This window comes from Tenrec ecaudatus, chromosome 16, assembly GCF_050624435.1.
Source record: "Tenrec ecaudatus isolate mTenEca1 chromosome 16, mTenEca1.hap1, whole genome shotgun sequence".
Classification (NCBI taxonomy): Eukaryota; Metazoa; Chordata; class Mammalia; order Afrosoricida; family Tenrecidae; genus Tenrec; species Tenrec ecaudatus.
The window spans coordinates 106,865,689-106,886,928 of NC_134545.1; the positions used below are offsets into that span (position 1 = coordinate 106,865,689).

Here is a 21,240-nt window from a genome sequence, read left to right on the forward strand (position 1 = left end):
GGGCAAAGCCCCAGCCCTCCCTCTCCAAGCCCAGGGCTATAAAGGTGGCTATCAGGGCTGGGGGGTGGGAGAGTGGGCAGCTGAATGGGGTCTTGAGGGATGTACAGGCATCTGCAGGTGGGCCAGGACTGAGGGGCATTCCAGATGGGGAGTGAGGACATTTGAGGGGTGGCAGGCTAGGCTCTGAGTGACAGGCCTGGGGCCAGCAGGTAGGGCTCAGAACTGATCTGAGAGATCCAGAGGGTGGGGATTGGCAGGGGGCAAGGAAAGGAGACAGGACTGGGGGTGCAGCTAGACATAGTCAGACGGGGACTCCATTTTGGTTCTGGGGGTGACCCTGGTCATGATAACTAGGGTACAGTGTGCCCCTAGGTTCTAGCATTCCCAGGGTGTCCCCCAGGACTGAGTCCGGAGCAAAGAGGAGCCCACTGGTTTCCCCCCAAAGACCCGACGTTAGTCTGAGTGTCTCTCCGAGTCCTGAGTGCAGACAGGTAGGTGGGAGCCTGGCTTTGCACAGGGCCCTGACAGCCCTTCCTTCTGGAAGCTTCCCTGAAGAGCCCTCAGCCCCCTGGCCCTTTTCTCTCCTGTGAGGGCAAAGGGCAGGGTGGGCAAAGCTGATTGGCTCAGAGCCCAGGGGCAGTGACAGTTGGCCTTTCAGTCATACCTCGTTAAATGCTGACTGGCTCTGAGAGCAGGACATGCCCACCAAAGCCCCAGAGGTCAGGAGACCAGCTCAGGCCATGTGGCAGTGGGTCTGGGCAGGGGAGGGACTATGTCCCTACGGCAGGTGAACCGGTGGGATGCAGGAAACGGGGGTCTACCCCCAAGGAACTGAGGGCAGGGGCCCCATCTCTCTCCCCATCCCACCCACCTTGCTCCCCTTCCTCCTTGTCCTCTGCCACCCCACCCTCACTCTGCTTCCATCTGGGGCCCACTGCTCTGTTTTCATGGCCTGTCTCTGACCGTGTCGTTGCCCCCACCACCTCTCCCCCCCGCCCCCGAGACCACAGGCAGGCCTATGCTCGGCCCCCAGATCCAACCGAATCAAACCCACTGCCATCAAGTCAACTCCGACCCATAATGACCCCTCTGTGAGGTTTCTGTGTCTGATGGCTACTGGGTTTGAACCAGCAACCCTGCTGTGAGCAGCCCAGCGCTTCGCCGTGTCACCAAGGCTTGCTTGCCTCTGGAAACAATTGTCACTCCAGGGAGGCTGGGGGGCCTCTTCCCACCTTGAATCCCAGCTGGAAGCGACTTGTGGGGCAGGTGGCTCTGGCCGGCCCTTGTCCCTGGCGCTGGACCTGGCAAAAGGGTCTCCGGGGGCCTCCGGGGGGGGGTAGTGTGTGCAGTGAGGGCAGGGGGCCGGTCGGGGGAAGGCCCTGGGTGTCCTGCAGGGCCCATCTGTGCAAGGCCACTGGGTTGAGCAGTCGGTGGGTCCACGTAGGGGTACCTCTAACCAGCTGCTACCTTCCCCGCAGGCCCAGCGATGAGCACCACCCCGAAGTGCAGGCCGACGGCTATGTGGCCAACCTGGCGGAGGCTGTGGACCTGCTGCTGCAGCATGCTGAGCCCTGAACCCCGGCCCAGCGGACAGCCTGCCCACAGATGCCCCCGAAGGCACAGGCTACTACTGACCTAGGAACCTGTTCCCCACCTGAGCTGGGACCCCAACTGTCCCCAGAGATGGAGGCACACCCCAGACTTCAGTCTCAAGACCCTTGCCATTGTTGCCCTCCAGTGACTCAGGAGCCCCCCTGGGGGCTGCTGGGTAACCCCACCCACCAGAAGGTAGCCCTACCCCACTAGTGAGTGCCTAGCTCTCTGCTCTCCCCTATCCACCCCTCCGTCCCCCGCCCCCCCACTCCATACCCCCAGTGAAGACTCAGCTCTCAGCCCTACCCCCAACCCCTCATCTCAAGACCCAGCCTCCCCTCCCCAAGGCTGCCTGTGACCAGTGGATGGCCAGCAGGAGACTCCTGACTCAATAAACATCACCACTGCACAGCACTGACTTGGCCATGGACTATCCAGAAGGGCCCTTTTGGGGGTATAGTGGGTGAAGCCCAGGCACCCCCCTTTTTCCTCCATGTGCCTGAACCCCCAGATGTCTCCAGCCCCTTGCATAGCAGTAGAAAACAGGCCCCCAAATTCCTGGAGGCCCTGCTGTGGGAGTGGGGTCAGGGATTCTGGGCCCCCCATCATTCTGTGGCCTTTGAATCACGGAGGCCAAAAGAGCAGTGGCCAGGGAATGCACCAGGTGGGGTGTGTGTGTGTGTGTGTGTGTGTATACGTGCTCCCTGGTCCCCAGTGCCCTTCCTGTCACACTTTCCCCAGCAGCCCTGGGGGCCCCTCACCTGGCCCTCGAGAGGAAACACCCAACAGATGAAGTGCCCCCCCCCGGGCAAGAGCTCCGCCTGGCAGCATGCAGTCTCTTCCCTGGTCTTGTGGCCCAAGCTGGCTGGCAGGGCAACACTCCTGGGCGGTGCATCAGGGCCCCCACACCCACCTCGTCCAAGGAGATGTGTGTGGACATGTGGGTCTGGTTTCTTTTGAATGTCATATTTTTATTTAAATTTCTTTTCGGCATACAAATGCACACAACGTTCCTGCTACAAAAACTTGCAAAGTAAGGCTTTCTGAGAACGGACATCCAGCTGTGTCAGCTCCACTCCTCGGGCCCTGACGTCAGCGTGGCCCTTGGGCTCGGGGCCACAGTAAGGCAAGAGGGTCTGGGTGGGCGCCCTGAGCCTGGCCGACCCAGCTCTTTGGGGTGCGTGGGGGAAGCTCCTTTCAGCCCTTTCCAGGCACCAGCTGAGGCAGGTGGTTGCGCCCAGAGGACAAGCAGGTGCCAGGGAGTCACAGGACCAGAGCCCGGGCACCCAGAGCCTGCAGCCTGGGGACGGTCCTTTTAGGGGGTAGCAGCTCTTTCCAGAAATGTCTGACCCCATGAAGCTGCTAGGAAGCCAGGCTTGGCCATTCCCCTGACTGCCAAGAGCTGAGTGTGCTTCTGCCCAGGGCAGCCTGGACTCAGGGCCTCCACCCTTGCCCCGAGAAAAGGCCGCATGATGGCCCTGGACGCCGGTGGTGTAGGGTGGGAGTGTAGGGTCTGCTTCAGCCCCCCCCCCCCAATGCAGGGTGAATACCACCATACACCCGGGCCTCCAGGTCCACCCTTCCCTCCCCCACCTCCTCAGGTCTTGTACCAAGCACAGCGGGTGACCAGGGAGATGTCCCGGGATCTTGTGTGGCTGTGTGTTGACGGCAGCCCTGGTGAAACTGGAATTAGGGCTTCTCAGCCATGCCCAGCACCAGCCCATGCCTCTTTTGAGCCCCCAGGCTGGGGCTTTTCTGCAACTCTGGCTGGTTCCTAAGAAAAGGCATCAAGCCCGCTCCTCCATGGAGCCAAGGCAAGGACGGCCACCGTGTTTCCAGAGGGGATTTAGAAGAGGTGTGTCCTCAGCCTGTGGAGGGGGAGGCCAGCCCCTGCAGAGGGGCACAGGCTTAGCACTACTGTCTGTGGAGAGTCCAGATGGCATCAGGCCAGCTCCCCGTGCAGAGTGTGGAGGGGTCACAGAACCCTGGGGTGTGGAGGGGCGGAAGGCTGGGCCACATGGGCCCCTCCAGGGGGCCGAGGGCTGGGCCACAGCAGGGAGGCAGCACTTGGGGAAAAGCTGCTCTCTGCAGAGGGATAGGCAGCTGGTCTTGAGTTGGGGGGGCATTGGGATTAAGCCTGAGACCCAAAGAGAATGTGCTTCAAAAACGGGGGGTGGGAAGAGGGAAGCCCTCCTGTCCTGGGCCCCCCAAGGCCCAAGATGGGCACTTGCTATTGGTGGCTCCTGCCTCCTGAGGGGGTGCCTGGTCCCTGGAGAAGGACTACCACCTGCCAACCCCACCCAAGTGGCACCGGAGCCACAGGGAGACGGGCAGCTGGCCACCTGAGACCTGTCTTTCTGAAACAGACACAAGGTGGATGGCTTCTAGCAGGTCCCCTGGGTGTCTGCCCTCCCCCACCCCCCCACCCCCCCACCACCACCTGGGAATTAAGGCCAAATGGTTCTGGTGGTCCTTCAGAGGAAACAACTCCCTGGTCGCCCTGAGCCACGTGTGGCGAGGATACCTGGGACAGAAGGCACAGGATGAAGCGGAGTGAGACCTGAGCAGGGGCCGAGCAGCCCCGGGCACGGGCATGGCCATGGTGGGGGCGTCAAGGTGGCCAACAGAGGAGGGTGAAGGACCCAAGCCCGGAGTACTGGCGGCTACAGTAGTCACATGGCCCCCAGCCCATGGTGCAGCCGGGTGGCACGGGGCGGGGGGGCTGGCTGGAGCTGGTCAGTGCACACAGGAGCAGGAGGGCGGCCCTCTCTAGACAGGGGTGAGGATTGGGGGGGGCAACTCCTTGCCCCATGTCGTTCAGGGAGGCACCCACCTGGCACAGGGATAAAGCCTCACCCTGAGTGGTCACCCGGTATCTGGAGGGGGTGTGGATTCTGAGGGCTCCCCCCGCCCCATGTGGCAGGGCCCTCATCCCTCAGTTGTTCTCTATCTGCTCAATGTCTAACTCGCCGTCCAGGGAGCAGAGGCCACTGCCCGCCACCCCACAGTCCCGCCAGGCCAAGCCCGGCTCCTCCCTCTGGCCAGCGTCCATGTCCAGGATGCAGCTGCTATCCGCCTGCTCACAGGACAGCTGCTCTTTGCTGGCAAGATGGTCATCGAAGGATCGGGGCAGCAGCTCGAGGACCGGGGTCCCAGCTGGGGTCCTGCCCCCAGCGGTGGTGGTGGAAGCTGAGAGCAAGGTGCTCCAGGCGTGGGTGCTGCCAGCATGGAGGGCGAAGGGGCTCGGGGGGCTGCAGTCCTCTGTGCCGGTGCTCAGGCAGCTGAGGCTGCTGAAGGCCTGACAGTTCTGGGGGAGAAGCAGAGGGGCGACTGAGGGCCAGGGTCTCCCAGAGTCCACCAGCCCCAGTCCCGCCCTTGTGGAGAAACAGGCCCATCTGAGGACCCCTCATACCCCCGTGCTCCTGAAGATACGTCAACGGCCAGGCCTTGCTATGGCTTCCCTGGTGAGGGGCCAACAGGCCGGCCGGCCCACCCCCAGGTGGGTGGGCTGGAGGCTGCATTGACATAAGCAAGGGCACAAACCCTGCTCACTTGTCACATGTCCCAGGCTCCTGGGTCCAGCATTCCCACTTCTGGGAGCTTGACCTTGATGAGGTAATCACTCAGGACCCATGCAGTGGTGGAAGACTTCCCGGTCACTCACTGTCCAATGAGGGAAGGGAGGAACCCAGACAGCCTGTGATACCCGTTACGGAGGGGACACCGCCATTACCAAGGTGCCCGGTGGCGCGATGGTTAAGCACTCAGCTGCAAACCCTGCAGTACCGGTTACAGGAGTAATGGGGGGGGGGGGGGGGAAACGACACTGCTCTGTTACTAAAGTGCAGGTGCACCGTCCAGTTGCTAAGGTGCCTTGGTGGCATGGTGGTTGAGCGCTAGCTGCTAACCCTACAATGCCGGTAACAGGGTGATCTGCAGAGGGGCACTGTCCAGTTCCTGCTCAGGTGCCCTGGTCCTGCCGGGGCCTCACGCACGCAGTGGCGAGTGCCAAGCCCGGCTTCAGCACAGAGGGTGGCATGAATGGACGCAGGTAGAGACCACAGGCTGCAGACTGTTCGTGAAATCAGAGCAGGGCATGAACGGGGGTGGGGGTGGGGTGGGGTGTTGGGTGGGGAGGGGGGTGCGGGTAGGAGCAGCTGTGGATGGATGTCGGTTTTGCTGGGGGGAGGGGGAAAGTGTTTTCAAACAGACTGTGGAAATGGTTTCACAGCTGCGTGAACAGACTGCACACCCCTGCATGGCCTGCCTCACTGCGTCCTGTGCGCGCGCATGGGGGCACTCTGCCTCACCCACGTTCAGTGGGCGTGTGGCGGGGGGGAGGCAGGGGCACTAGAGCATGCCGCCCTGTATAGAGGTAGAAAAAGGAATCGAAACTTCCCTTAGCCTAAATTTGCATGAAGAAGCCCCGAAGGGTTTTGAGAAACAACACAATGGCTCTCATGTGGGATGAGAAGGGACCCTGTGTGGTGTGCGTTCTCTGTGGAGCCATGCAAGCGTGTGGCGGGTGTGTGTGTGTGTGTGTGTGTGTGTGTGTGTGTGTGTGTGTGTGTGTGTGTGTGTGTGTGTGTGCGCGCGCGCGCGCGCGCGCGGTCCCTGGGCCCCTTTACAATTCAACAGCGAGACCTGCAGCCCAACAAGAGCACGCAGCACCAACTAGACAACTCGACGGTAGGAGGCTGCCTCGGGAGCGCAAGGCCCCACCGGCGTGTCCGGGCTGCCGCAGGACACTGTCCTGAGCTCGTCCTCAGCAAGCCGACCCAGCTGCACCGGGTGGCTGGGGGCGATGGAAGCAAGAGCAGACGAATTTGCTGGCACAGACTCCATGGATGGTGAAGATCAACTCTACCGTGACCCCCATACTGGGCGCTTAGTTAGGCCGGTGCTGCACCAGGCCCTGACCACGAAGCCAGGGAAATGTCCTGCCACTCTGATGAGAAACAGAGGCACCAGCCATGTCACCCAAACTGGTGAGAGGCAAGTTCAAGGCTGTCCTCTGGCAAAACCAAGTGGCACAGGTGCAGACAGTACATGTGTAAACACACGCCCAGGCACACGTGCTCACCTGTACATAGGGATTCAACCACTCCTACACTGTGTACCCCTGTATACACACGTATGAGCATATGCACACACACCAGTGCGTACACGCTCACATAAGCACCTGGGAGTGTAACACACACACACACAGAGGCACTGTGTGCACTTACATGGTCCCACAAATACAGCCAGGCACCTTTGTACACAGCACACACCCTGCACACTGGGCCCGGTGTGAATGGGAGGGCCAGGCTGGAGGAACAGTCCTGCGAGGCTATCCTGAGGAACAAGCAGGGCCACTAGGGGCCAGTGGAAATGCTTGACCACCAGGAGAACCATCTGGATGCCTGGGCAAGGCCAGGAAGGAGGAGTGCCCACCCTGGGGGCTCTGCCATGCCCTCAGCCAGAGGGCCAGCGGAGCAGGACAGCAAAGGAGTCAGACACCAACTGAGTGGCCTGTGCCTATGTGCCGCTCCTCTCTGAGCCTCAGTTCACTGAGCTACATGAAGAGAGCATCGGACTCAAGGCCCTTTGAGCCTTCTGCAACTACCTCAAAATCGGAGCCAGGAACCTAGCCTGCGTAGGTGCACATTTTCACGTCCTCCCAGAGGAAGGAGAGAGAGGGAGGGTGGGGCTGCCAGAGTAAGCTCTTGCCTGCTGCTGAGAGTGGAAAGATGAGTCCACCCAGAGGCGTCTTGAAGGAACGCCGGGAGACTGGCTTGCTGAAGCATCAGCAGATAAAGGCCGACTAGTGGTCATCAGACACCTGTCAGGCCAGGAGTCAACCCCATGGTTGCCTCAGCTGGACCCAGGCAGCACACCTACCCTTGTTCTTGGGTGCTATCCACGTGGCCCCCGCTGACCACCGTGTAGCCACAAGGGTAGGGTCTGGGGAGGAGCGGTGTGGGGAGCAGGATGGGCTGCTTGGGCTAGTCCTGAGTCCACGTGAGTCCGTAGGTGCTTTTCCCAACTTGCTGAAGCCTGCAGCACTTTGGACAAGTTCTATCCTAAGGTACCTCCCGGGCTGGGCTTCAGCCACATGCTCGCTTTGCCAAGTGGGAGAGCCTCCAGGATCAGCTGGCAGTGGGCGTGGTTGCGTATGCTCCCTCTCTGAGGGATTCCACTCAACCTGGGGCTCCTTCAGGCCCCAGGAAGCCAACACAGGCTCGTATGGCACGGCCCACACATTCTTGGTCGTCATAATGCCCCCAGGAGGCAGGCCATGCTGTCCCTGTTGAGGGGTCAGGAGGGGGGTGGGGGTGGGGTGGGGTGGGGGTGGAGGTGGTGTGTGTGTGTGTGTGTGTGTGTGTGTTGGGGAGGCACTTGTTAAGCAGGGCAGCTGTTGACACCAAGGCAAACCCTTGTCCATCTGCCTCAGTTTCTGCTTCTGCAGAGACAGAGGTTTCTCTCAGAGCCTCCAGTGTGACCACGGTCAGCCTGCTTTCAGAGGCCAGGGTTCCAGCAGCTGGACTCAGCCCCGAGTTCCACTTCCCCCGGACGTGCAGGCTGGCGGCGTGAGGTGCTGCCGAGTGGCCCTGGGTCTGTGGAATGCAGGACAGGCACCCACAAGCAGAGAGGGGCTCAAGCTGGGCTGCCTGGGCCACGCACCCCCTTCCCCAGGTCCCCAGACCACACCCTCGTAGAACAGGGCCATGCAGTACAGCATCAGCAGGCAGGGCTGGTGACCTTGTCCTGTGGTTACAACAGGCAGACACTTGGTCAGGTGACCTCTCCCAGGTCCGCAGTGACCCCAGCTTCCTGAGTGCTGGTGGGTGCCAGGCCCCTCACGTGGCTACTGCTGTGACTGGGACGAGGGCTTGAACGGTCACGGCTACAGGTCAGGCTGGTTTCTGTTTGCAGGGACTCAGGCCACACCTGTGAGACACCCACTGTCCTGTGCTCTGGGGATCAGGGCTCAATAAACAGGCTCCTGGCCTGCAGGTGACACAGCGGGGAGTGTCCAGGACAGCAGGGCACGCCTCACACAGTGAGAGGTGGAGGGGAGCCCTTCCAGCCAGTGACCCCGTCCTGTGGGCAGTGGCCCCTCTCCCGCCCGGCCCTCAGACCATCCGGGCCCCGCTCAGCAGTGGTGGTGATGGCCACTAGACGTCTCCACCAGCACGGGGACAACAGGCGTGAGCCACAGGAAGGGTGCTTGTTATACTCATAGCTTGGCCCTGGACCAAAGTGACCATGCGGGGGAGCGTGGGGGAGCCGGATGCTGGACTATTCTTCTGTTGCCATAGTGACTGACAGGAAGGAGAAGGCGCTCTGGGGATGGGAGCCAGGCTCCCCTGGGTCTGCAGGTGCCATGAGGTTGCTCAGGCAACGTGTATTTTCCATGAGGGGACTCCACTGGGTCCCTCTGGCCCTTGGCCCCTCCCTCCCAGGCCCAGGCAGTGCCGCACCAGCCACATGGACATGAAGGACTGCTAGGAGAAGGGTGGGAAATCCAGGGGCGGTGTGTGCAGGGGAGTGGCTTTCAGCTGGGCGACCTGGGTCAGCTGCAGGTGGCTGAGCCTCCATTTTCTCCTCCTTCTCAGTTTCACTGGCATGCCGGGGCCCTGGACTGTAGTAGCCCCCTCGCAGAGGCAGGTGGCCCTGCTGGGGCAGGTCTAGGATCCAGGCAGCAAGAGGTCACCCCAGGGCGCCGGCTTCTCTTTAAACACCAGATGGGAGAAGCGGCACAGGCTCAGATCCCAGAACATGGCAGCTCCCGAGGCCAGAGCACACACAGGACATGTGAGAGAATGGCAGTATGGGACATGAGCGTCAATTCCCAGGGCCGCCACCCATCCCTAGTCCTGGTGGGAACTGTCAGCTGCGTCCTGGTCCTGCCACTCCAGGTGACTATTCCCCTCTGCCTGCTTACACTGGGGCGGGGGAGTACCCCAGGGAGCAAGGCATGTCCAGTCAGCACCCCCCCACGGTGTCCAGATGGCAGGTCCCGGAGAACAGGGTCTGGCCAGGTCTGAGAACGGCACGGCATCCTTGCCTCAACAGGCACCCGGGCCCTAGGTAGCAGCCGTCCGGGTGCCCACATGGTCCTGTCATAAGCGGAACGTGTCCTGAGTGGACAGAGGCCTCCACTGTCACTGCATTTAGCCCGAGTTTCAGATTTCTCGAAGAATCCAATTTTAGTCTCTTTATCCAAAATAGTGACAAGTGTCCCTCCGGCCGTCTAGACAACTCTCGACAGCTAGGCTGGGCAGGGCGGGCAGGGCCAGCTGCTGTCCTGTGACTGGCCACCGGCTCCTAGTGCCTGTGCTCATAGGAGTGAGCATCCGCCCCCGCCCCCCACCTCCCACACTGGGGAGAGCAGACCTAGAACAGGGATGGGCTGTGGATTGAATGGTGGCCCCCAAAAGTAAGTGTCCTCTTGGCCAGGCCACCAGTCTCGGTGTGAGGTCCCTACGCTGCATTTTGTGACCTGATGTGATTAGGCTCTGTGTTGTACACCCTAGCATAAATAACCAGCAGCCACACTGTCCACAGGGCAGGAGGCAATCTACAGGATTAGATCACTGTATCTGAGGCAATCTCTTCGGAGACAGAGAAGAGAGAGCAAACAAGCCAGCAGAAATCCCAGGAACCAACTATCTTACTGCCACCAGGAAAGAAGAGCCAGGAACAGGAGCAGCCTGGACAAGGTTGATGACAAGCACCTTCCCCCAAAACTGACAGAGAGGGAAAGCCTCCCCTGTGGCTGGTGCCCTAGATTCGGACTTCTGGACCGTGAGCTGCCCAGAGCCACCAGCTGCTAAGCCGACCCAGGTCTCCTTCCCTGGGGCCCACCCGGCCTCTGTCACTCTGGGCAGCTTGTGTCACCCTGGGGGGCTGGCAGGTCCAGGAGCCTTTCTGTGCTTGTCATTGACCCACACAGTCACAGTCAACCCATCTGTCGTGACCACAGGCAATGTGTCTGCCTGCCGGGGCCCTGCCCTGACACCTGACAGCGGCTTGCAGGTTCCTGGGAGGGCCTGTGGTTCAGGTCTGCCCTAGAGGCATGGGAGGTGGGAGCCCCATTGGGGGCTGGGAGGGATCCCACTATAAAGGCGCACAGAGGCAACGCTGGCCCACACAGTGTGCGTATGGGGGCCATTGCTGGGTGAGCCAGAGTCCCAGACTGTGGCCCCGAGTCCAGGCAGCACCTGCCCTGCTCCAAGGCTCATGACGCCCCAAGATGAAAAGGCAGGAGAGGTAAGAGTCTAGATAGCCAGAGTCACCCCCTCTTCTAATCTTCCCAGGGAGCCCACCTGGGGGAGGAGCAGAGTGGAAGCTGGGGACCAGTGCAGCAGGGTGGAGAGGCAGCCCCAAGGCCTTCACAGCAAACCCCACAGCACCTTGCCTTTCTGGGGTGGGAAAGGGGTCCAGTAGGGACCTTCCTTCTGCTGCAAGGCAAGCCCTCACGTGTCCTCCACACGTGCCAGGCCCTGCCTCAGTGCCCCAGTGGTGGCTTCTCGCCACCACTCCTCCCAGGATGGCTAAGGGCAAGTCCCAGCACCAAGCAGAGTGACTCTACCCCCATGGCCAGTGCCCTCACGCTCTCTTGGCCCCTCCTCACCCCAGTCCTGTACCCACCCACCCCCAGTACCCGGGTGCTCTCTTCACACCTGTGCAGGACCCAACACGGCATCACTCTGCTCTGCTCAGCCTCAGCGCCTCAGAGACCCTCCTTGCAGCCTCTGACCCGAGGCCGGCCTGCCCGCCTCCCGGCACCCCATCCCTCTTTCCAGAAAGCTCCTTCGCCATGAGCGCTCGGTCCAGACCTGCCTTGGCGGCCCCTGGGCAGTGCTTGAATGGAGGAGCTGCGTGCTGGGCTGAGGGCCTGGCTCCCCAAGACTCCAAGGGTAGGGCCTTTCTCTGCAGACTCCTGACATTAGCTTCCTGAGCGCTCGAGCTAGTGCGAGGCCGGGGCAGACCACGCGGCTTCCTGCCTGCTTCCTGTTGCCATCAGCATCGCCCTGGCCAGGCTGGACCGGGCCAGAGCATCGTGTTTCTGTCATCACAGTGGGCGGCACCATCTCCCAGTCCTGACACACCAGCCAGCCCCACCTGCCCTCCTAGATCCAGGCCCTAGTCCTGGGAGCTGAGGCCAAAGCTTCCCCCGGGGCCCCTCACTCGAGGGTGGGAGCGGCTTCCTGTAGGCGCTTCCTCCGTGACACCTGCATGCTCTCTTCTCGGTGCTCCCAACACCAGCACCTGTCCACACTGCCATCCCTGCTAGCACTGCTGGTGAAGCTGCCTCCTGGGGGGCGGGGCACACCCCGGCTAGCTGGGGGTCTGCACCCAATCCCCCGCAGGGTTGGATGCCTGGTGACCTTAGAGCGCATATCGCTGGTGTGAGCTCACTGCCGCTGCCCAGACGCCGCTTCTGGTGGCGGAGCTGGAATCTGGAACCAAGCACTTCTTTTGTTTGCCTCCAGGGAAGAAAGCCACCCCTCACCCCCACCCCTCCAAAACACAGGCGTCATCCAAGAGTTCTGCTGTGCCCGATGTTCAGACTGTCAAAGGAGGTATTGTCAATCTTGGGTCACAGATAGGCCCACAGCACCCACTCGGGGCCCAGGGGCTCCCTGTGCCAGGCGGCGGGGGCTTTTCTTTATTCTCAACCAGGGTTTCAGGCTGTAAGCCGGGCGGTTGGTCCCACTGGCTGATAATGCAGAATGTCAGGTTACACAGGCTCTGATCTGTCAGGGAGAGGCCAGGCCGGTCACAGCTCTGCCTTGGGGAGCCCCTGGGTACAGGTGGAGCTCCAGGTCTACAGACCCTCACACAGACCGCCCACACCATGTCCTCTTGGGGGACTTCACAGAACCCCCCACCTCATAGGCATCTTACTCTCTCTCTCATGGGCCCTCTAGACACCCAGAGACCCTCGGTGCCTACACAGACAGACAGGCCCACCGGCCTACTCAGTCAGGCCCTTGAGAGGTCCTGAGGTCAGTGCTCCAGATGGAGGAGGGAGAAGCCAGGGGAACAGACACCTCTGCGCATGGCCGCGCCCCCGCCCCACTCCTCTGGGTCTGAGCTGGTGGCTCTTCAGCCATTTTTTCCCTTCCTGCACATCCTGGAGACACTCCCCCAGCTGGGGTAAAGGGTGCACGCAGAGCACCTCAAACTGATGCATCCCCCGGGGCCCCGCTGGGCCCTGACCCTCCCCACCTCTGCTCTACGCCTTCCTCAGCAGCCTTCAGGGGGCAGGTGGAGCAGGTGCCCAGACTCCCGTGGACAATACTCAGGACGTCGGGAGCTGGAAAACCAGAGGAGAACTTAGCTGCCGGCGTAGGAGGGGCCACCTGGGTCAGCCAACCAAGGACGGGTCGGTGGACGGTGAGGTATAAAACAAGTCACCGGGATCCTCTAGACTGCACATAGCCGCCTATCTTCCACTTGCCGTCCCCCCTCCCAAGGACCCCATCACACGCCACCAGTGAGAGTGTCTTTAAGATCCCATTTCCAAGGACAGTGTAGTCACAGGTTCCTGAGTGACAGACACTGCCCTGCCTTGTGGGTTGGAGACATGAGGAACGGGGGCCAGTGGCAGGCAGGTTCTGGCCTGGCTCTCCCTTCAGCACTCCGCATGTCACACAGATGGACTTGCTGAAGTTCGTCCCTCAGCTCCATAGGTTTCAGTGGGTCCACAGGCCTGTCCACACTGGCCGCCACAAAGCAAGACCTGAGGAGTCTTCCCTCCCATCCCTACACGATAACATAGCCAAGAGGCTATGCTGAGCTGAGGGGCTCCAGGCACAGCCACAGGGCCCCTGTGCACTGAGCTTTGCATGAAGAGAGTCCCCCACCCCTGCCATTCCCCCACCCACCCCGTGCCAGAGACACAGGGCAGCTCTCCTTGAAGCTCCGATCACCCCTTCTACCATGACTCTCCACTACAATGTGGAAAATCCCCAAGTGGCATTAGAAACGGCCTCCCTGGCCTGTCCCTGGCTGAACTCCTCCTCCTGGTCTTTTCTCCAAGAGATCAAAGCTATTGTGTCAACACTCAGCCCTGGTTGGACTGGCCTTAAAGCAGATCACTTATGCAACCTGGTGGCTTCACAGGGGGGTGGGGGTGGGGGAGACAGCTAGCAGAACTCCAGGTGTGTGGACAGGGCTTTCCTGGAAACAGAAGAGTGCCCACGAATTCTCCAGTGTCACCTGTTCCCCAGCATCACTGCCCTTGTCCGGCCACTCCACTCTGCTGGACAGTCCTGTGGACCAGCTCCGCTTGCCTCTGACCCACTGAAGCCCATGGAGCTGAAGGACACACTGATTATTGCAGGCCCCTCAAGAGCTTCCCGGATGGGGTGGGGGCTTGAGTGCCATCGAAGCCAGCACAGACCCATGTGATGTGTTTTTCAACTCCCCAGACCCTCCCTCCACCCAGGAGAAGTGGGCTGGTCTTTCTCATTCTGCAGCTAAGAGAATGGACAGGGCGCAGGGTCTGCCCACCTGCCACCCCGCCCTCCAGCTCCTGCCAGCAGTAGACACCTGGAGAGGCCTGCAGGGCAGTTGCCACCAAGGAAGAGTTTCAGAGCCCATAGGTTCCTGATTCCCCAGGTGGCTTTTGATAAGTCTTTCACCCCCTTGACTCTGACTCTTGTCTTCAAGTGAGGGGACAAGTCAGAATGGGGACGGAAAAACCATGCTCGACCACAAAATAACTGCCAAGATGGCAAGTGGAGGATTTTAAGACTTCCTCTGAGCTCCACAGGAAAGGTTGCTGCGATTGACTAGTCATGTCTGTCAGGTCTCAGGAGGTGGAGGGCTGGGCAAGTCCCTGGCGACATCGATGAAGCAGCCCTCTGGGAAGGCTTGCTCTCGCTGCCTGGTTCTGTGCAGGATGCTTCTGGTCAGAGCAACCGCTTAAGTGCCCATCCATCAAGGTTTCCCTTCACTCCTGCCTGGTCCTGACCTTGCCCAGATGCGACAGCAGCGCTTCTCCTGCCACCCCTCTGAGCAGGTCTCTGTACCCACCTGCTGCAAGACAACACCCATCCCAGCAGGCCAAACAGTGGGTCACCCACTGCTGCTGGAGGCAGAGCCAGCCTGAAGCCCAAGGACTCTATATAGGTGGCCTGAGCTATGCAGGGCCTCCACAGGCAGCAAGCAGCAGGGTCTAAGCCACCAAACCCCGGCAGAAGCGGAAGCTGGCAGACGTGCACTCCAATACACATCTAGGCCTCTGACTCAGCCCCTGGCCCGACTGGTACCCAGGATCTCAGTTCTAGGGCCCTGCCGTGTCCCAAAGATGTGCTGGCCTGCCCGTCTCACCCCCATGCCCTTTTCTGCAAACACAGTCTCGGTCTGCTTTTATGGGCCCCCAACATCTACAGACAAGACAGCTGATGCCTGTTCCAAGGCCCGTCAGGGAGGTTCGGGGCTTGGGGTGTGGCAGCCACAATCAGCACTCTGCGCCTCAGCTTGGTGTTGCGAACACAACCCGGGCAGTGACACCCCCTAGCCCCCCTGTGGCATGGCTCACTGCTCCTGGTCTGAAGTCTACACCACCCCCAACACACACACACACACACACACTCCCAGTCACCGTGCCAGACCATCCCCAACACACACACACACACACACACTCCCAGTCACCGTGCCAGACCATCCCCAACACACACACACACACACACACACACACACACACACACACACACACACACACACTCCCAGTCACCGTGCCAGACTGGAAGACCATCAGTCAGTGCTGGCTGCTCAGACCAGTGCCAGCTCAGAGCTGCCGGCGGCGGTGGGGCCCTAAGCACAGTGGCACACATTGTCACTGTGCACAGGGCAGGCTGTCACGTGGAGCCCAGGCAGAAGGTCTGGGGAGATCGCATGAGGGTGACCAGCTGTGCATAGAATAACAGCCTCAGACCTGGATGGGGCCAGGCTCAGCTGCCCCTCCAATGGAACAGAGGACAGAGCTCCTGTGGAAGCGCAGTCGGGGAGTGGGGGGCTGTTGCTACAACAGCTCTCAGCATCAGCCCCCCGAGGGGGGCTTTCCCCTCACCCAGGATCCACTGGTGGCCAGGCCACCTCAGACCCACAGGCATCGGGGCTCTGGGGGCCATGCGTAAAGGCAACGGCACGAGCAATTTCTACCCAGACTCGAGATGCCCCCTTCTGCTCTGCCGGGCAGCCGGGCCAGGGCCACAGCCACTGGCCACCACTGACAAGGAGTCACTTCCTTTCTCTGCCGGGGAGCTCCCCGAAAGCCAAGAGAGGGACCCCAGGTCTCCTCCCACAGAGCCCATGCATGAGTCTGAACCACCAGCCTGCTATGGTTACACACGTGTCTCTCTCTCTCTCTCTCACACACACACACACACACACACATACACGAAGACACACGTGCACACTCATACGAGCTTTCCTTTTTGCCCCAAGAGCCTTACAAGGACAGAGAGTCGCTGCTGGAGAGGGCTGCACAGAGGTGTTTAGAAACTAGCGCACCCTACCCCAAGGGGACAGAAGGGAGACAGCGGTCAATGTAAGATATGAAAATAACAATAATTTATAAATGATCAAGGGTTCACGAGGGAATGGAGGGGGAAAAAACAAGGAGCTGATACCAAGGGCTCATGTAAAAAGAAAATGTTTTGAAAATGATGATAGCAACATATGTACAAATGTGCTTGACACAATGGATGGATGTGATAAGAGCTGTATGAGCCCCCAATAAAGTGATATAAAACAGGAAACAAAAAACTGGCCCAGGGGAGCTTGATGCCAGAGCCTACCCTGTCAGCCCTCCCACCTGCCTGCAGGCTCCACTTCCCGCCTCAAGCTAAGAAACCTCACTGCTTCTAGTTCTTTCTCGTGCACCCTGGCCCTGGTGCCTTCAGCCCTCCTCTGGAGGCCTGCACAACACAGACACAGCTCAAGCACCAGGTTCCAGAAGGGAAAAGCCATGAGCCCTCTGCTCTGGGCCTCTGCTTCAGGCAGAGCCATTGGGAGGTGCCAGTGAACCCTGGGTTCAGATGAAGAACTTGACTGCTGGACCTGGAGGATGGACAGGCCTTCATGTTCCCAACCCCACCCCACCCTACCACCACTGGTCTGCCCTGCCTACTCCTCCCGTGGCCCCTCTCTGCTGGCAGGACCAGTCAGTGGTCAGCAGCAGGGTCACCCCCACAAAGCCTAGCAGCATCGCAGGGCTTAGGGAGATGGCTGCTGCCCCCAACTCTGAAGCCCTCACATACCTGTTCCAGATGCAGCTCAAAGGCACACCCTGATCTTGTCACCACCTCGTCCGTGAGCTAACAAAACACGCTGGGCGCTGAGCGTGGCACTGAGCCCGTTCAGCTCACCCAGGACGCGGGGCATCTTGGGGTCCCTTCTCCCGTCAGCAAGCCCACCACCTTCTCAAGATTTTCCCTGATGACATTTGTCAGCATTATCCACTGACCTGTCCAAAGTACAACGAGTGTGTATGACCTCCTTTCGGAGTGTGTATGACCTCTTTCTGGGCCTGACAGCCCACTGGCCTGTCCAAAGTACACGAGCACATGGAAGCGCTGTCCAGCTGTAACATCAAAATGCCCAAGACCATGTGGGGCCAGGCCTGGGGCCGCCATGGGGGAAATGGACACTGGCCGAGGGTGCAGGTCAGCCACCAAACCCAGCAGGCTCGTCCCCGGGTCACATTGAGCCGGTCCTCTGCAGCCCAGCTGGCAGAGTCTGGAAGGCTAAACACCCACATTGAGAGAAGAGACTCCTGGGAACTGATGGCGCACCTGCCTCCCCCGCCACGTGACCCGGCACTAGCAGACCACCACCCATCGCTCCAGTCTTCAAGCCCCACTCTGCTGGAGGCCACAGAAGGTGCAGGGGCGAGCCCAGGAGATGAGGATATCACATGGGCCTTGCCTCGTCCTCGGCTCCTGAACCCGGAGGGCCACACCTCTCTCCTGGGCCTTTCGGCCATGCTGCCCACCCCCTCCCTTTCCCACCCCTCCAACCCAAGAGAAATCTGCAGAAGAGCCCAGCACAGGCACCACCTGCACTCGCTCGGCGAGCGTCATGCTGCCCCTGTCCCCCCTCCAAGTTCACTGGAGGGGACATCTTCAATGCATATCCCAAGATGGGTGTTAACACAGAGCAGGGAGGCCAGAAAGAGGACCCGTGACAGTGGCTACACTTGCAGGGAACAGCCGGGATGTGCCCAAGTGGCACAGAGGCAAGCGACTGACCACAAGCTCTCAAAGACTTCTATCTTGATCATCCCATCCAAGAAGTGGGCACGGCCCTGGACCACCTCGGGGAGGGATGCTGAGCCCAGTGGTCCAAGTGCAAGCTCCTTTCAGTGGCTGCACGGTTGGGCTCCTGGAGACAGGCCTCAGCAAAGGGACAACGGTGCCCGGTCACAGCGGCTCGCCTGTCACCACAGACTTCTCGGCATATCTGACAGGCACCCGGCAGGAACAGACACTAACAGGTGAAATGCCCTTTCCTTTGGTAAAGAATTAATCTCGGAAATTCCTGGGGGCAGCCTGACCCTGTCCCATAGGGCCAATAGAAGGCGGAATTAACTCGACTGTGGTGAGTTGGGGGAACTGGGGGGCTGTTGATAGGATTTAAAAGCAGGGCCCTTAGCAGCTCAAGGTGTTTCCACAGCTGACCTGGAAAGGCCCCTTCCAGTCGCCAGCAGTCCCTACCACCAGGGGCCTTACCTGTGCCATCTTGGCCAGGTCCAGAGAAGGCCTCTGCTCCTGCATGTCTTCGGGCCGCCGCCGCTTGACGCCCACCTTCTTGTCATTGAGCACGCAGGGCTGCGAGCGGCTGCGGGAAAGGCCACTGGAGCGTCGGGCCAGCTCGGGTGTTGATGCTGGGGTGCTGCTGGCTGAGGGGATGCAGTATCCCGAGAAGGAGAAGTGCTCGTGGGAGCAGGAGAGGGATCGAGGCAAGTCGGGCCGGACCCCTCCGGCGGGGAGCGGGTCCTGACTCCAGAGGTCGCCCACCTGTCTGCAGGTGGCCTGGCCCTGCGGGCCCAGGAAGGGCTGCCCAGAGAGCTGGAGATGGAAGCCGGCCTGCTCGCAGGGTGAGGGGAGCGCGTTGGCACGGGCAGGGAGGCTGAAGCTGGAGCTTCTCTGCATGGTGCCGCAGCCGCCGGAGTAGCGCTGGACACTGCCCCCGCTGTAGCAGCGCCTCTTCTCCACCGGCGTCCACACCTTGGAGCCCAGAGGCCGCCACGATGTCCGGCTGGCCATCTCACCCGAGAAGGACAGGGAGCGGCACTGGCGCTTGCTGGGGGGCGCCGAGGGGTTCCCGTTGTGGTCGCTGAGGCTCAAGTCCTTGATCAGGCTGGTCACCGAGCAGGCGGTCCCGGCCTCCTGGGGCCACAGGCCGTCATCCTGACCCGTCTCTGGCAGGCACTCCCAGAGGCTGCTGCTCGGCCGGTCAATCTGCAGGGGGCACTTCCTGTCCAGATCTCGCCACCGGTCATTTTCTGGTTCGTAAAGAACAGAGAGAAAGCAGGATTTGAGAAGGCCTGGGGGCCAGCCCTTCAGCTCGACGCTAACAGCCCCCTTTACACAGCGGGGTTAGGCTCTGGAAGGCCCTGTCCCACCTCACCCCACTGGTGCAGAGCTGAGGTTAGGCAGGAAGCGAGTCCCAAAGGCCCAGGTGGAGGCTGGGGGAGGTCCAGGGACTTGGACAAGGTCCTCCCTCCCATTATGCCTCTTTCTAACCAACCACATTGTCTCTAGGAAAACCCAAAGCCCTGCTCTTCCCTCCCACTGCACCATGCTAAACTGTCTACACTGTCTAAACTTGTCTACACTGACCTACTGCAAGGTCGAGGCAAGAGACAGGGCATGCCCCAGAGGGCCCCTGAGGCAAGAGACAGGGCATGCCCTAGAGGGCCCCTGGTGCCCGGGAATGGGCCTGGAAAACCTGGGGCACAACTGAGGAGATCTGTGGCTGCTCAGAAGGCCGAGGTCCAAGGGGGGGAAGGCAGGCTGGGCCACACCTGCTCACCTGGGCCTCAGCAACAAGACGCACCTGCTGAGGATGGACCAGACTCAGCTTGCTCGCCTGAGCCCCATGTTTAAGGCACCTGCTGGGGACAAAGCAGACTACACCTGCTCACCTGAACCTCAAGCTTACAGCACCTGCTGAGGACACTGGATCTTTTAAGAACCTCTGTCCCCTCGGCCAAAAGGCTGGCCACCACGCACTTGGTCTCTCAGGCAAGTGGGCAGCTTGTTGCTCCAAATGTGTCTTACTATACACAAAACCACCCTCTCCACCCAGCAGTCACGCTACTGTCACAGAACTGACAACAGCCAGCAGTTCAAACGCTCGGTAAGAAAAATCAGTAAGACAGACAGACGATGCCAGCTTCCAGCTATGCCCCTCCCACCGTCCAATAGAGAGCAGAGGGCGTGAGGAAGCTCGGGGAGCCAGGCACGGCCATGTCCTCCACAAGAGTTTGAGTGACAGCAGGGTGACCACCTCACGGGAAGGCCCTGCACCGGCGAGCCCCGAGCAGCCGGAACAGGCCCTTTCAAGGGTGGTGTTGCCGATGTCAACCTAAGGAGCTGGAAGCAGGTCCAGCCGGGCTCTCAGCCCCTCTCGCTCGCCAGCAACAGACTCGGAATGTGATGCGGAGAGAAGCCCAACTGAGGCCCGCGGCTGTCGGGCAGTTTCTTGATTCAAATCAGCTCCTGACCATGTTGAGTCCCTGCGCGTTCCGTGAGGAAGACTGTCTCACCAAGTCAGAACAGCACATTGGTTAACAAAAATGGAGGGGGGTGGTGGGGCTTGACCACAAGGCCATTGGTGTCCAGGGCCAGGGCTGTTGTCCCCATCTCCCTGCTGTGCTCGTTTGGGTCTCTTGAGAAGTCCCTGGAGAAGGACCACTGGTCACCCACTTCTTCCAAACCCTCCAGGGAGGTGTGGGCAGAGCCAGGAACATGGGGGCCAAGGAAGGAGCCTGTGGGGCAGGCGGGGAGCAGCCAGCACCCCAAGATGACGCCACATGGGCTGCTGGCAAGAGCTGGGGGTGTGGCTGACCAAGTGCCCCATTGGGCCTGGGGCACTCAGGTCAATCCTCAGAGGACACCGCTCTCAGTGCCATTTTTATTTCACAGTCCTGGAGTCCTCCTCCACCCCCGGCTCTGGCAAGCGTGGCCATCCTGTGATCCTCCTGCTTCCTGTCCACGGCCCCTCGGGGGAACACAAATGTCATCGCCTGGCTTGAAGGCCCGCCCCCCCAGCTGCCCAGCAGTCTGTGCCCCCAACCCCTACCCCCGGCACAATACTCGGCCCTCAGCCTCTCTGGTCAGACAGGACACATGTGAGTGGCCATCCACTGGGTATGCAGTCCCAGAAGGTCCTCAGGCATCAGTCTCACTCTGTGGGACTCCACGCAGTAGCCAGACGTGCATGACACGGGGTCTGCTCTGCCTCGAGGCTGTCTTTGGACCTCAGTGGTGACCAGGACTGGGTGGCTGTTTAGAATGTGTGCCCAAGGAGTGGTGCTTCTCCACAGGAGCTTCCGTCTCCGATCCCTGGTACTGCTGAGACACCAGTGCCACACCTGTGTGGCCTTAAAAGGGCAGAAATGGCTGTCCATGAGGT

At 60.6% G+C, this 21,240-nt stretch overlaps 2 protein-coding genes across 2 annotated transcripts in view; one reads left to right on the plus strand and one right to left on the minus strand.

Annotated features, from left to right (window-relative positions):
- The window catches only part of LHPP (phospholysine phosphohistidine inorganic pyrophosphate phosphatase), a 77,683-nt gene extending 75,672 nt beyond the window's left edge, over nucleotides 1–2,011 (plus strand). The window contains exon 7 of the mRNA XM_075534402.1: nucleotides 1,479–2,011. Coding sequence (XP_075390517.1) covers nucleotides 1,479–1,575 — 97 coding nt within the window. The 3' untranslated portion in view covers nucleotides 1,576–2,011. The remainder of the gene's footprint in view (nucleotides 1–1,478) is intronic.
- Nucleotides 2,012–2,545: 534 nt separating this feature from the next.
- FAM53B (family with sequence similarity 53 member B) overlaps nucleotides 2,546–21,240 on the minus strand; it is a 34,423-nt gene continuing 15,728 nt past the window's right edge. Inside the window, exons 3-4 of the mRNA XM_075534576.1 lie at nucleotides 18,330–19,105; nucleotides 2,546–4,900 (exon numbers count right to left, since the gene is read on the minus strand). Coding sequence (XP_075390691.1) covers nucleotides 4,529–4,900; nucleotides 18,330–19,105 — 1,148 coding nt within the window. The 3' untranslated portion in view covers nucleotides 2,546–4,528. The remainder of the gene's footprint in view (nucleotides 4,901–18,329; nucleotides 19,106–21,240) is intronic.